The sequence below is a fragment of the Oncorhynchus mykiss genome, chromosome 6, assembly GCF_013265735.2.
Source record: "Oncorhynchus mykiss isolate Arlee chromosome 6, USDA_OmykA_1.1, whole genome shotgun sequence".
Taxonomy (NCBI): Eukaryota; Metazoa; Chordata; class Actinopteri; order Salmoniformes; family Salmonidae; genus Oncorhynchus; species Oncorhynchus mykiss.
Genome location: NC_048570.1, coordinates 86,184,364 through 86,200,949, shown reverse-complemented (window position 1 = coordinate 86,200,949; position 16,586 = coordinate 86,184,364). Strand labels below are relative to the sequence as shown.

Sequence of the window (16,586 nt, the reverse complement as noted above, 5' to 3'; positions counted from 1 at the left end):
TCATCAAGGCAAAGGGTGGCTATTTGAAGAATCTGAAATATAAAATATATTTTGATTTGTTTAACACATTTTTGGGTGACTACGTTATTCCATTACTGTTATCTCATAGTTTTGATTTCTTCACTGATATTCTACAATGTAGAAAATAGTAAAAAACTAAGAAAAACCATTGAATGAGTAGGTGTTCTAACCCCTGACCCAACCAGGGTTAACTGCGCAGTGTGTTAGGTCACAGGGGTTAAACTGGGTACTTAGGCCACCAGTCAGGGTAGCTGACACCATTGTGTGTGTCTGTCACTGTCAATGTTCGTCCTTCCGCGTGTTTGAGTGTGTTTGAGTGTGTGTGTACAAACAAGTGTGTGCGTATGTGTGTATAAATATGAGAGTGAAAATGTGGAATACATGTCCCCTTAGTAATGTGGGGACTGTATGCTTCTCTCTCTCTCTCTCCATGTGTGTGTGTGTGTGTGTGTGTGTGTGTGTGTGTGTGTGTGTGTGTGTGTGTGTGTGTGTGTGTGTGTGTGTGTGTGTGTGTGTGTGTGTGTGTGTGTGTGTGTGTGTGTGTGTGTGTACGGTACCTAGCCAGTCGTTGAACTTCTTGACCTCAGAGGGCAGGCCCAGCTCAGTGAAGTCTCCCGTGTGGAGCAGCACATCACCATAGGGCATCTGAATCCCATCTGTACGGGAGTGGGTGTCCGAAACACACACAAACCGCGTGTGTCCTGCTGGCTTAGGAGTGTCATACGGGGTAGGGTCCACCCTGAGAGAGAGAGAGAGAGAGAGAGAGAGAGAGAGAGAGAGAGACAGAGAGAGAGAGAGAGAGAGAGAGAGAGAGAGAGAGAGAGAGAGAGAGAGAGAGAGAGAGAGAGAGAGACAGAGAGAGAGAGACAGAGAGAGAGAGAGAGAGAGAGAGAGGGGAAAGGAGAGAGAGAGAGAGAGAGAGAGAGAGAGAGAGAGAGAGAGAGAGAGAGAGAGAGAGAGAAAGGGGAAAGGAGAGAGAGAGAGAGGAAAGTGAGGGAAAGAAAGAAAATATAGAGAATAAAGCTGTAGTGAGTGACTCATGCTGTTCTACAGTAGCTGTCATCAGAGACACATCCTGTCCTACAGTAGCTGTATTCAGAGACTCATCCTGTCCTACAGTAGCTGTCATCAGAGACACATCCTGTCCTACAGTAGCTGTATTCAGAGACACATCCTGTTCTACAGTAGCTGTATTCAGAGACTCATCCTGTTCTACAGTAGCTGTATTCAGAGACTCATCCTGTTCTACAGTAGCTGTATTCAGAGACTCATCCTGTTCTACAGTAGTTGTATTCAGAGACACATCCTGTTCTACAGTAGCTGTAGTCAGAGACACATCCTGTTCTACAGTAGCTGTATTCAGAGACACATCCTGTTCTACAGTAGCTGTATTCAGAGACACATCCTGTTCTACAGTAGCTGTAGTGAGAGACTCATCCTGTCCTACAGTAGCTGTAGTGAGAGACTCATCTTGTCCTACAGTAGCTGTATTCAGAGACACATCCTGTTCTACAGTAGCTGTATTCAGAGACTCATCCTGTTCTACAGTAGCTGTATTCAGAGACTCATCCTGTTCTACAGTAGTTGTATTCAGAGACACATCCTGTTCTACAGTAGTTGTAGTCAGAGACACATCCTGTTCTACAGTAGCTGTATTCAGAGACACATCCTGTTCTACAGTAGTTGTATTCAGAGACACATCCTGTTCTACAGTAGCTGTATTCAGAGACTCATCCTGTTCTACAGTAGCTGTAGTCAGAGACACATCCTGTTCTACAGTAGCTGTATTCAGAGACTCATCCTGTTCTACAGTAGCTGTATTCAGAGACTCATCCTGTTCTACAGTAGCTGTATTCAGAGACTCATCCTGTTCTACAGTAGTTGTATTCAGAGACTCATCCTGTCCTACAGTAGTTGTAGTCAGAGACTCATCCTGTCCTACAGTAGCTGTATTCAGAGACACATCCTGTCATACAGTAGCTGACACCAGGTCAGTATAAATGGTGTAATGAGGGAGCTAGCTGCAGAACCCTGTAAATTAGAGCATTAGGCTGGAGATCAAAAACTGCTTTCATTCAGGTCCAACTTTAAACACTGTTATCCTCCCAAGTCCACTGCAGGTCAAGGGCTAGGGTTAGGCTTCTACTGCAAGAGACCAGACACATACTGAAAGCAAGACTAACATGGCCAGCCCCTCTGTTCTTTTAACATGAGAAAATTAGAGAAAATAAATGATTCTGTGTCTAAATTTTCACAAACTCCCCGACAGAGTAGCTTTTAGCTTTTAGTGGCTTGCCTTTGTGTGAGGCATAAAATAAAATTGTCATAGATGTCATCTGTAGTTAAAGATGACATCAATTGGAGCTGCTAAATCACGTTATTTCAACATAATTTATGTGATGGGAAAATGATTCACATTTATTTCAGAAAAAGGTAAAAGGATTTTATTTTCTTTGACAATAGTCAAGAAAAAAAACCTTCCAGAAAAAAGTCTGATTCTTTTTGGTGGCAAATTGGGGGAAGGGTGTTAAATTAAAAACTGTATTTTTCTGTCCATTTGTGAAAAGAAAAATCACTTAGACCCTGGTCTCGACTGGGCATCCTTTTATTTATGTCAGCTAAAAAAGGAAGAAAAAGGATGGAGAGTGTTTGAAAGGAGGGAGAGAAAATCTTGTCAGTAATTGAAGTCAGCAATGTGCAATCCCCCACACTCTGCCAATAGGCCATTATTTCATTAGGAGATGAGATGTCACTCTACAGACAACATCAGCCCCATAATCAACACATATGTCTCCCTCCAACCTGACACATGAACACACACACACACACACACGCACTCACGCACACACACACACTTGCATGTACGCACACACACACAAAATAAAATGTGCACGCACAGAATATATAATGCAAGTCCGCACAGTCGACACCCATTCACACACACACACACACACACACACACACACACACACACACACACACACACACACACACACACACACAAACACACACACACACACACACACACACACACACACACACACACACACACACATCATTAACAGAGATGGGAGAGAAAGACATTGCGAAACAAAGAAAAACCTCTTCAAAATTCAGTCTGAAAAGGACCATTATTAAATTGCTTAACTAATAAGTCTCCCAAATACTCTGCAGTTCAGATCACCAGATATGGGTTCATCTTATAAGGTAAAGATGATGTTCTCCCTCCTTTTCAGCAGAACCTTTCATCCATGCAGTGATTTGGGTCGAGGGCCTGTTTGCCTACAGCATGTGAGGCCAGGCAGGCCTCTACCATGTCTTATGCAGGAAGGTCCCCATTCTAGCTCTGTTATCCACTGCCTAGAAAAGCATCTGGCCTTTATAAACCTGTTGGTGCAGCCTAAAGGCTGTCTCAGTAGTCTTTATAAACATGTTGGTGCAGCCTAACATGCTGCCTCTGTAGTCTTAATAAACATGTTGGTGCAGCCTAACATGCTGCCTCTGTAGTCTTTATAAACCTGTTGGTGCAGCCTAACATGCTGTCTCAGTAGCCTTTATAAACATGTTGGTGCAGCCTAACATGCTGTCTCAGTAGTCTTTATAAACATGTTGGTGCAGCCTAACATGCTGCCTCTGTAGTCTTTATAAACATGTTGGTGCAGCCTAACATGCTGCCTCTGTAGTCTTAATAAACATGTTGGTGCAGCCTAACATGCTGTCTCAGTAGCCTTTATAAACATGTTGGTGCAGCCTAACATGCTGTCTCAGTAGTCTTTATAAACCTGTTGGTGCAGCCTAAAGGCTGTCTCAGTAGTCTTTATAAACCTGTTGGTGCAGCCTAAAGGCTGTCTCAGTAGTCTTTATAAACATGTTGGTGCAGCCTAAAGGCTGTCTCAGTAGTCTTTATAAACCTGTTGGTGCAGCCTAAAGGCTGTCTCAGTAGTCTTTATAAACATGTTGGTGCAGCCTAAAGGCTGTCTCAGTAGTCTTTATAAACCTGTTGGTGCAGCCTAACATGCTGTCTCAGTAGCCTTTATAAACATGTTGGTGCAGCCTAACATGCTGCCTCAGTAGCCTAATGTCAGGTTGACTGTAGGTCCAGACCTATTTATCTCCCTGGTGTTGAGAGGCTGACTGTAGGTCCAGACCTATTTATCTCCCTGGTGTTGAGAGGTTGACTGTAGGTCCAGACCTATTTATCTCCCTGGTGTTGAGAGGTTGACTGTAGGTCCAGACCTATTTATCTCCCTGGTGTTGAGACGTTGACTGTAGGTCCAGACCTATTTATCTCCCTGGTGTTGAGAGGTTGACTGTAGGTCCAAAACTATTTATCTCCCTGGTGTTGAGAGGTTGACTGTAGGTCCAGACCTATTTATCTCCCTGGTGCTGTCCCCAGTCCACCTGACCGTGCTGCTGCTCCAGTTTCAACTGTTCTGCCTTATTATTACTCGACCATGCTGGTCATTTATGAACATTTGAACATCTTGGCCATGTTCTGTTATAATCTCCACCCGGCACAGCCAGAAGAGGACTGGCCACCCCACATAGCCTGGTTCCTCTCTAGGTTTCTTCCTAGGTTTTGGCCTTTCTAGGGAGTTTTTCCTAGCCACCGTGCTTCTATACCTGCATTGCTTGCTGTTTGGGGTTTTAGGCTGGTTTTATGTACAGCACTTTGAGATATCAGCTGATGTACGAAGGGCTATATAAATAAATTTGATTTTGATTTTGATTTGATTTGTTGAGAGGTTGACTGTAGGTCCAGACCTATTTATCTCCCTGGTGTTGAGAGGTTGACTGTAGGTCCAGACCTATTTATCTCCCTGGTGTTGAGAGGTTGACTGTAGGTCCAGACCTATTTATCTCCCTGGTGTTGAGAGGTTGACTGTAGGTCCAGACCTATTTATCTCCCTGGTGTTGAGAGGTTGACTGTAGGTCCAGACCTATTTATCTCCCTGGTGTTGAGAGGTTGACTGTAGGTCCAGACCTATCTATCTCTCTGTGACCAGCTGTTCAACTGTTCAACTTAAATGAAAACGTAATTTTTTTAATTTGCTATCGGGTGCAGTAAATAAGTCCCTGTTTGCTGTGTGTGTGTAAAGCATGGCGCACGCGCACACGGACACACACACACGGTAGTGTAGCTGATTAGATTTGGTCCACTGTGGCCAAGACATCCTGGAGCTTTAGAGGATTCGACAGTTCTAGTTATGGAAGAGGCATTGGTGCAGAACCCTGTGGCCAACACACACACACACACACACACACATATATTTACACTGCTAACAGGACTCTAGTACGGCCATGAGATGTTATGCTTGCCAACCATATCTCTATGCCTTCAGATCCATTCAACTTACAGTATATGCTAACATAAAGAATCCCCCCCCCCCGCTCATACTAATACACACACTCCCACATGAGGGTACACTGGCACGTACCAAAATAAAGAGAGGAGAAAAGTGATCTCTTCTCCTTTGAGATTTAATCCACCCACAGACTGAAAACAAATACCTGCAGCCCCTATCAATTAGAGCAGGCCTCAGAACCTACACTATGACACTATACTAGTTTAACAGGGGAGATGTTAGCATGCACAGTTAGCATGCAGCATGTCATTAATATACATACCCAGTATGTAGGCCTAGCCTCAGAACCTACACTATAACACTATACTAGTTTAACAGGGGAGATGTTAGCATGCACAGTTAGCATGCAGCATGTCATTAATATACATACACAGTATGTAGGCCTAGCCTCAGAACCTACACTATAACACTATACTAGTTTAACAGGGGATATGTTAGCATGCACAGTTAGCATGCAGCATGTCATTAATATACATACACAGTATGTGGACCTAGCCAGTTAGCATGCAGCATGTCATTAATATACATACTCAGATTGTAGGCCTAGCCAGTTAGCATGCAGCATGTCATTAATATACATGCCCAGTATGTAGGCCTAGCCAGTTAGCATGCAGCATGTCATTAATATACATACTCAGATTGTAGGCCTAGCCAGTTAGCATGCAGCATGTCATTAATATACATACTCAGATTGTAGGCCTAGCCAGTTAGCATGCAGCGTGTCATTAATATAAATACTCAGATTGTAGGCCTAGCCAGTTAACAATAAGTATGTCAAAAATATACATGGGAGGCAAAACAAAAGCAGTGCCAGTGTTTTTAATCCCAAACACAGTTGTCCTTATTTGCTGATTGATCTCCTTTGAACTGAGATAATGCTCAGAAATGGGAAGAGGAATCCTACTGTAGATCAGTGGTTCCCAAATGTTTTCACTCGGGCCCCCCTTCCATCAAAACGCCTAGCTAAAAAACATTAGCTGACATGGGCTGGTTGATCTTCTGTCAAGTTATAAACAGCTCTCTAAGGTCTGCAATTGAGCATTCTACTAGAGGAAATATGTTTTGGGGGAGGGGGGTGCACCCCACTGTTTGGGATCCACTGCTGTAGATAACTGCATTGAAACAGCAGGATTATGTCAAACCACTGACAGCTTTGGGAAACTCATCAAACCACAGAGGTAAAGTAGCCCACTGACAGGTATGGGGAACTCATCAAACCACAGAGGTAAAGTAGCCCACTGACAGGTATGGGGAACTCATCAAACCACAGAGGTAAAGTAGCCCACTGACAGGTATGGGGAACTCATCAAACCACAGAGGTAAAGTAGCCCACTGACAGGTATGGGGAACTCATCAAACTAATGAGGTAAAGTAGCCCACTAAAATAAAATGAGAAAGAGGCACAGAGAAGGAGGATGAGCGATAAAGACAGGGGATGAGTAGAAGGATAATACTATTGTAGAGCAGAGCACAGTCTGAAATCTACAATTAAACAGTCCACTAGCCGTTTAGTCACTAGACTATTACTCACTACTATCCGGCCTCGGTCCAGTACCCTGCCCTGAACCTTATTCTCTGTTACTAGCCAGCTACTACCCGGTACTTTACCGTGCACCTTAGAGACTTCTGCCCTATGTACAGTTGGAGTCGGAAGCCAAATACATTTAAACTTACCACCCTGCAAACCACTGCTGACTTGCTTCTGAAGCTAAGCAGTGTTGGTCCTGGTCAGTTCCTGGATGGGAGACCAGATGCTGCTGGAAGTGGAGGGCCAGTAGGAGGCACTCTTTCCTCTGGTCTAAAAAAATATCCCAATGCCCCAGGAGAGTGATTGGGGACACCGCCCTGTGTAGGGTGCCGTCTTTCGGATGGGACGTTAAATGGGTGTCCTGACTCTCTGAGGTCATTAAAGATCCCATGGCACTTATCGTAAGAATAGGGGTGTTAACCCCGGTGTGTTTTAGGTCAGTTAGGATCATCACTTTATTTTAAGAATGTGAAATGTCAGAATAATAGTTGAGAGAATGATTTATTTCAGCTTTTATTTCATCACATTCTCAGTTGGTCAGATGTTTACATACACTCAATTAGTATTTGGTACCATTGCCTTTAAATTGTTTAACTTGGGTCAAACGTTTCGGGTAGCCTTCCACAAGCTTCCCACAATAAGTTGGAGAAATGTTGGCCCATTCCTCCTGACAGAGCTGGTGTAACTGAGTCGGGTTTGTAGGCCTCCTTGCTTGCACATGCTTCGGATGGTGTTCTTCGGCTTGCAAGCCTCCCCCTTTTTCCTCCAAACATAACGATGGTCATTATGGCCAAACAGTTCTATTTGTTTCATCAGACCAGAGGACATTTCTCCAAAAAGTATGATCTTTGTTCCCATGTGCAGTTGCAAACCGTAGTCTGGCTTTTTTTATGACGGTTTTGGAGCAGTGGCTTCTTCCTTGCTGAGCAGCCTTTCAAGTTATGTCGATATAGGACTCGTTTTACTGTGGATATAGATACTTTTGTAACCTGTTTCCTCCAGCGTCTTCACAAGGTCCTTTGCTGTTGTTCTGGGATTGATTTGCACTTTTCGCACCAAAGTACGTTCATCTCCAGGAGAGGGTATGACGACTGCGTGGTCCCATGGTGTTTATACTTGGATACTATTGTTTGTATAGATGAACGTGGTACCTTCAGGCGTTTGTAAATTACTCCCATGGATCAACCAGACTTGTGGAGGTCTAACAGGTCTCCGCTGATTTCTTTTGATTTTCCCATGATGTCAAGCAAAGAGGCACTGAGTTTGAAGGTTGACCTTGAAATACATCCACAGGTACACCTCCAATTGACTCAAATGATGTCAATTAGCCTATCAGAAGCTTCTACAGCTATGACATAATTTTCTGTAATTTTCCAAGCTGTTTAAAAGGCACAGTCAACTTAGTGTATGTAAACTTCTGACCCACTGGAATTGTGATACAGTGAATTATAAGTGAAATAATCTGTCTGCAAACAATTGTTGAAAAAAGTACTTGTGTCATGCACAAAGTAGATGTCCTAACCAACTTACAAACCAACTACAGTTTGTTAACAAGACATTTGTGGAGTGGTTGAAAACCGAGTTTTACCTAAGTGTATGTAAACTTCCGACTTCAACTGTACAGAGTCATTAAACACTTGAATAATGTTTACATTCTGTTTTACCCACTTTATATGCATGTACTTTATTCTAGTCATGGCTCATCCTATATAACTACTGCTGTACACATTTATTCTGTTCATATACTGGCCATGCTGTCTATACACACCATTATGTATATATTCTTTTATATTCCGGACTCTGACATTGCTTGTTCTGATATTTCTTCATTTCTTTCTTTGTACTTTTTGGATTATGTGTGTATTGTTTTGTATTGCTAGGTATTACTGCACTGTTGGAGCTAGAAGCACAAGCATTTCGCTGCCCCTGCGATAACATCTGCAAATCTGTGTACGCGACCAATAAACGTTGATTTCATCTTGTGTTCGATTTGTATCACTGTAGCGGTAATACTCAGTACTGTAGAAGTGACTTAATTACACACAGAGACATAAAAATACTGTGTGTGTGTGTGTGTGTGTGTGTGTGTGTGTGTGTGTGTGTGTGTGTGTGTGTGTGTGTGTGTGATTTAAAAAAGATCTTACACCATTAAAACTGAAACTAGATATCTGTCTAACCCAAACTAGAACACCTCTTATTAAAAGGCTTCTATAACACACTAACATATTGGCTTATTGGTTCAAGTGGAACTGATAGCATTTTAGCTACATGAAACCTTATTAAAATGTTCATATACACCCCCAGGAAGAATAAGAATAAATTTTCTGACAAGCAAGCACTTAGATATGTTCATTTTCACGTTTTCATAAATTACGTATACTAAGGCATTTGTGAAAATTCTATACCCATATAGAGCGGGAAAGCAGCCGTGTGTTTGGACAATTAATAGACACTGCAGTAAATAAAACCTAGGACCATGTACCATGCAGGCCAGTGTGCCTTAGCCAATCAGAGGTACAGCAGGCCTATATGCAAACAAGCCATTTGCCACAAGGGCCTGCCATCATTCACTTTGAACTGGACTGTGTGTTTACAGGCAGTAGGGCCTGCCATCATTCACTTTGAACTGAACTGTGTGTTTACAGGCAGTAGGGCCTGTCATCATTCACTTTGAACTGAACTGTGTGTTTACAGGCAGTAGGGCCTGTCATCATTCACTTTGAACTGGACTGTGTGTTTACAGGCAGTAGGGCCTGTCATCATTCACTTTGAACTGGACTGTGTGTTTACAGGCAGTAGGGCCTGTCATCATTCACTTTGAACTGAACTGTGTGTTTACAGGCAGTAGGGCCTGTCATCATTCACTTTGAACTGGACTATGTGTTTACAGGCAGTAGGACCTGTCATCATTCACTTTGAACTGAACTGTGTGTTTACAGGCAGTAGGACCTGTCATCATTCACTTTGAACTGAACTGTGTGTTTACAGGCAGTAGGACCTGTCATCATTCACTTTGAACTGGACTGTGTGTTTACAGGCAGTAGGGCCTGCCATAATTCACTTTGAACTGGACTGTGTGTTTACAGTAGAGGTTGATTAATTAGTGCTGATTTCAAGTTTTCATAACAATCGGTAAACTGCATTTTTGGACACCGATCATGGCCGATTACATTGCACTCCACGAGGAGACTGCATGGCAGGCTGACTACCTGTTAAGCGAGTGCAGCAAGGAGCCACAGTAAGGTGCTAGCTAGCATTAAACGTATCTTATAAAAAACAATTAATCTTAACATAATCACTTATTAACTACACATAGTTGATGATATAAATAGTTTATCTAGCTTGTCCTGCGTTGCATACAATTGATGCGGTGCCTGTTCATTTATCATTGAATCATAGCCTACTTCGCCAACCCGGGGATGATTTAACAAAAGCACATTTGCGAAAAAAGCACAATCGTTGCACGAATGTGTCGCGGTTGTTTGTATAGACGGACCAAGACGCAGCACATGTTGAGTCCCACATTATATTTAATAGTGAAACTTCAGCAGAACAAACAAGAAACAAACAAACGAAACAACAAACCGTGATAACAGAGGTGCTACATACACTACTCAAAACAATATCCCATAACCCACTGGTGGGAAAAATGCAACTTAAGTATGATCTCCAATTAGAGACAACGATAACCAGCTGCCTCTAATTGGAAATCATACAAATCACCAACATAGAAAATCAAACCTAGAACCCCACATAGAAAATATAAACTAGAACAAAACCCCTAGTCACGCCCTGACCTACTCTACCATAGAAAATACAGGTTTTCTATAGTCAGGACGTGACAGAATGTACCTAACCATAAACATCAATGCCGGAACGGAACGGTTCCGTATTTCACTGAAAGAATAAACCTTTTGTTTTCGAAATGATAGTATCCGGATTTGACCATATTAATGACCTAAGGCTCGTATTTCTGTGTGTTATTATGTTATAATTAAGTCTATGATTTAATATTTGATAGAGCAGTCTGACTGAGCGGTGGTAGGCAGCAGCAGGCTCGTAAGCATTCCTTCAAACAGCACTTTCGTGCGTTTGCCAGCAGCTCATCGCTGTGCTTCAAGCATTGAGCTGTTTATGACTTCAAGCCTATCAACTCCCGAGCTAGTTAGCGGGGTGCGCGCTAATAGCGTTTCAATTGGTGACGTCACTCGCTCTGAGACCTTGAAGTAGTTGTTCCCCTTGGTAGGGGTGAGGAGAGGGACGGAAGCTATACTGTTTCACTGGCAATACTAAAGTGCCTATAAGAACATCTAATAGTCAAAGGTATATGAAATACAAATGGTATAGAGAGAAATAGTCCTATAATTCCTATAATAACCTCAACCTAAAACTTCTTACCTGGGAATATTGAAGACTCATGTTAAAAGGAACCACCAGCTTTCATATGTTCTCATGTTCTGAGAAAGGAACTTAAACATTAGCTTTTTTACATGGCACATATTGCATTTGTACTTTCTTCTCCATTGCATTATTTAAACCAAATTGAAAATGTTTGATTGTTTATTTGAGGCAAAATTTATTTTATTGATTTATTATATTAAGTTAAACTAAAAGTGTTCATTCAGTATTGTTGTAATTTTCATTGTTACAAATATACATTTTAAAAACCGTCCGATTAATTGGTATCGGCTTTTTTTGGTCCTCCAATAATCGGTATCAGTATTGGCGTTGAAAAATCATAATCGGTCAACCTCTAGTTTACAGGCAGATGCAACAGCGCGACTTTAGATCATTAGAATGCATTCGTCAAAAGCCACAAAAGACACTTGGATGGATTTCTGTAAATACCACGGGAGTCCTCTTACGTCTGGGAACTGTACAGTCCTATTGATCCAACAACCATAAAAAGGTAGGTTATCTTTCCCAAAATGCACATCAACAACAAGCTCAACTACTAATGCTAGCCAGAGCAAGACGCTCTAAAATTGAAGGAAGGAACATTAGATAAACCCTCTCAAACCTTTTCAGCTAGTTGGCCGTGAAAATTGCACTGATAAAAAATGGGAAATAGCCTACTCGTCCTTCTGTAGCTTGCCTGCCAATGCATGCGTTGTCCCAACTAAGCACCCAAGCTAGCTTGCTAGCTAGCTTCTCCAGACACAAGTGAGAGAACACCTCACGCTGACCCTTTTCCTCGCCGTAGCAGAGCTGGCTAGGCTGTTTACATGTTATCTAGAGCATTTGTGATGAACTGTTACCTTTCTTGACTACTACTTCTTGACACTGGTCATATTCAGCGGGTGTTTCACGTTTCTAAATTCATCAGTTATTCTGCTCTCTGGCACACTCAGATAAGAGTTATCTTAAATCGGAGACATACTAACTGTATAACATTGGTTCAGCATAACTAGCTAGCTAACCAATCTCTAGCTGTGTAGCCACTGAAAAACGATACTAGGGGAAAACATCAGTGATTCACCCACTCCTCCAATGACATGACGTCCTCCTAGAAGCTAGCTATTAGGCTCTGTGTTTTTAGCTACATAGATAGATTGCATATTAGCCACGTTATGACTGACTTATGATCATTACTCGTTTGATTTTATTGACATTCAAAGCCTTAGTTACAAACTGAAACAATGTATCCCGAATGGAGGCAGCAAACAATGTACCAGGCTGTGATTTACAACCTGATAGCAATATGTTTGGACAACCAAGAAATGTATTGGTGAATTAAATTAATCCTGTATTGAACTGCATCCATCTATTCTGCCCACAATGTCTTAGTATGTCATGGAATGTTATAAAGCTGGTTTTGAAGCATAAACTGATATTAAGATTGTCTGTTTGTTTCATATCTGTAAAGTAGTTAAAACGCTGTCAGTTCCACTTTAAGCCAAAGCACACAGAGAGTGAAACACTGAATCCCCCTTGCTACTAAAAACAGTGGAAAAGCTTTGGATAGAAAGCAGAGCCCATTATTTGAGAGAGAGAGAGAGAGAGAGAGAGAGAGAGAGAGAGAGAGAGAGAGAGAGAGAGAGAGAGAGGGAGGGGGGATAATGCATGAAAGGGAGAGAGGAAAGGGAAGAGAAAAGAGGGGGAAAGAGATCTCTGATGTTCGTAGGAGGATATTTCGTTTGACAGAGCACACTTGGCTCGGTGGCCAAAAACACACAAGTAAAGTGGGTCAAAGTTCACTGCTCGCTCGCTCTTCCGGACCTGACACCTAACTCAGAGCAGATAAGAAGGTCAGGGACTTTGCCGTTTTGGAGATGCCACAGTTCCCTCTGATTGATTATAATATACACACTTTCTTGATAAATGTCCAAGAAGTAATACATTGTAGGTATAAAGCGTGTATTTCTCAGTCTATGCTTAGTGTAATGTATGCCTAGCCGTTAAGAGTGTTGAGCCAGTAACTGAAAGTTTGCTGGTTTGAATCCCAGAGCTACATAAATCATTACATAACAAATGAAGTATTTTGTTTTAGCTTATACATACACCCTCATCTCTTCTCCCAGCACTTCCTCAGGGCTTGCCGTAGGAAGCTGTAATACATAAAAAGAGAAAAGTCTATCCTCCACAGGTTCCTCCAACCAGTCTGGGTAATTGGATAATCTGTGACAATTATGTCTGCCGGGAGAGTTAGGAGTGTCTACCCTGCAACACAGTGGAGTGAGGGAGAGGGGGATGAAAGGATAGAGGAATGGACAGATTGTGTTCTTTTCAGAGGGGCGTAGCGGCAGTCTCCTTGTCTAGCCGTTGGTCGGCCCCCACTGTCCAGTTGGGGTCAATGAGGTCAACGACCCCTGGACTCCCTACTTTTCTGGGCTACAAGTAGGAGCTGTCAATCATCTGGGGGGGGGGGGGCATCCACTATTATTTCTACCTAGTCAGTTGTACAACTGAATGTATTCAGCTGAAATGTGTCTTCCGCATCCTCTGAATCAGAGAGGTGCGGGGGGCTGCTATAATCGACATCCACATCTTCAGGTGCCCGGGGAAGGCACCTGCTGCCTATTAGAGTTACATATAATCACCTATTACAGAGTTACATATAATCACCTATTATATTACAGAGTTACATATAATCACCTATAGTACTCCTTCCCTCTTTCATTCCCAATCAACGCCCACCACAGTTGTCATGTCTTAATGATTTTCCAGTCAATAGCCCTCTAATGGCTAGGCCCCAACCTAGAGCCTTTGGAGGTCAAAGGGCAAATGTCGAATCGCTAATCAACTGGAGTTGACAACGTCCTACCTAATGTTAATAAATATGCGAGTAGCTGTCTCCATTTGTGTCCCTGCTGTAGTAAAACAGCCAGAGGCCAGAGCTTAAATTCAAATGATTTAATTCATTGCCAAAAGATGATTGTGGTAATAAGGTTAAGACAGGTGGTATTTGTCTAAGAACATTTGAAGAATTTCTATGTTTTTCTCTCTCTCATCTTTCTCTCGTTTCAGTAGCAAGGTCTGCTAATGAAATCCCATTAGTTTACAGTCTGTGTATTGGAGGTGTGCATGACCTTCTAAATCCCATTAGTTTACAGTCTGTGTATTGGAGGTGTGCATGACTTTCTAAATCACATTAGTTTACAGTCTGTGTATTAGAGATGTGCATGACCTTCTAAATCACATTAGTTTACAGTCTGTGTATTAGAGGTGTGCATGACCTTCGAAATCCCATTAGTTTACAGTATGTGTATTAGAGATGTGCATGACCTTCAAAATCCCATTAGTTTACAGTCTGTGTATTAGAGGTGTGCATGACCATCTAAATCCCATTAGTTTATAGTCTGTGTATTAGAAGTGTGCATGACCTTCTAAATCCCATTAGTTTATAGTCTGTGTATTAGAGGTGTGCATGACCTTCTAAATCCCATTAGTTTATAGTCTGTGTATTAGAGGTGTGCATGACCTTCTAAATCACATTAGTTTATAGTCTGGGTATTGGAGGTGTGCAATAGTGGAGAATGTTGGCTGCTCTGAGAGGTAGAGAGAGAGCGAGAGAGAAAGAGAGAGAAATAGAGAGAAAGAGCGAGAGAGAGAGTTAGTGAGAAAGAGCGCAAGAGAGAGAGAGAGGTAGAGAGAAAGAAAGAGAGAGAGGTAGAGAGAGAGAAAGAAAGAGAGATAGAGAGAAAGAGTGAGAGAGAGGTAGTGAGAAAGAGCGTGAGAGAGAAAGACGTAGAAAGTTAGTGAGATAAAGATGTAGAGAGAGAGAGGTAGAGTGAGAGAGCAAGAGAAAGGTAGAGAGTGAGAGAAGTAGAGAGAGAGAGAGGTAGAGAGAGAAAGAGAGCAGTAGAGAGAGAGTGAGAGAGTTAGAGAGAGAAGTAGACAGAGAGAGAGAGAGAAAGAGAGAGAGAGAGAGAGAGAGAGAGAGAGAGAGAGAGAGAGAGAGAGAGAGAGAGAAAGAGAGTGGTAGAGAGAGAGTGAGAGAGTTAGAGAGAGAAGTAGAGAGAGAGAGGTAGAGAGAGAAAGAGAGTAGTAGAGAGAGTGAGAGAGGTAGAGAGAGAAAGAGAGTAGTAGAGAGAGAGTGAGAGAGGTAGAGAGAGAAAGAGAGTAGTAGAGAGAGAGTGAGAGAGGTAGAGAGAGTGAGAGAGAAGTAGAGAGAGGTAGAGAGAGAGTGAGAGAGGTAGAGAGAGAGTGAGAGAGGTAGAGAGAGAGTGAGAGAGTTAGAGAGAGAGAAAGAGACTCCTCAGTGGATCTGTTCCTTTGATGGGGATAGCATCACCACAGCACAGATCAACCACCACAAACAGACTGTTCCTCCTTATCACCCCTCTCAGAACCACTGTATGCCACTGGGAGTGTGTGTGAGAGAGAGCAAGATCAAGGGGAAAAGCTGGTGTGTGTGTGTGTGTGTGTGTGTGTGTGTGTGTGTGTGTGTGTGTGTGTGTGTGTGTGTGTGTGTATCCTACAACCGTATCACCAGCTCTAAACGCTATGGGGGCAAATTACAAAGATAATGATCACTGGCTGGCTGACCTGCTAACAAATATTTACCTCTGTCCCTTCCTCTCTACCTGCTCTTCCTTTATTGCTCATCCAGGTCAAACATCAAAACATATTGGTCCGCATTCAACCCACAAACACGCACGCGCGCACCACACACAGTCACACACACAACCCCCCCCCCACGCTCACTCATCCACAGAGCAATACCATTTCTAGGAGAGGAGCAGAGAGTGCCTCTCTTATCTTCCGCGTTTCAGCTGTCCTCTAATTCAATAAACTACAGAGGAACAAAATGAACACAGAAATAACAGAGAGGAGAGAGAGAGCGGAGAGAGAACGAGCAAGGTGAAGACAGAAACGAATGGACAGAGAGGCAGAATGAGGAAACAGGGAAATCTAAAACACAGGCACACAATCCAAATGTAAAATAATACTAGTAAACAAACATGTTATGGTCTTTCCTTCGATCTCCCTGCACCCCTCTGTATCTAGTAGAGGAGCAACCTGCTGGCCCCTCCCTTAGTCCCTCTGGCCCCTCCCTGTTAGTCATGCTGGCCCCTCCCTGTTAGTCCTGCTGGCCCCTCCCTGTTAGTCCCGCTGGCCCCTCCCTGTTAGTCCCGCTGGCCCCTCCCTGTTAGTCCCTCTGGCCCCTCCCTGTTAGTCCCGCTGGCCCCTCCCTGTTAGTCCTGATGGCCCCTCCCTGTTAGTTCCTC

General features: G+C 42.8%; 1 protein-coding gene across 1 annotated transcript in view; it reads right to left on the bottom strand.

Moving 5' to 3' along the window:
* LOC118964953 (metallophosphoesterase MPPED2) overlaps window positions 1-16,586 on the bottom strand; it is a 120,234-nt gene that overhangs the window by 90,936 nt on the left and 12,712 nt on the right. Inside the window, exon 3 of the mRNA XM_036981323.1 lies at window positions 579-760. Within this exon, the coding sequence (XP_036837218.1) occupies window positions 579-760 (182 nt within the window). The remainder of the gene's footprint in view (window positions 1-578; window positions 761-16,586) is intronic.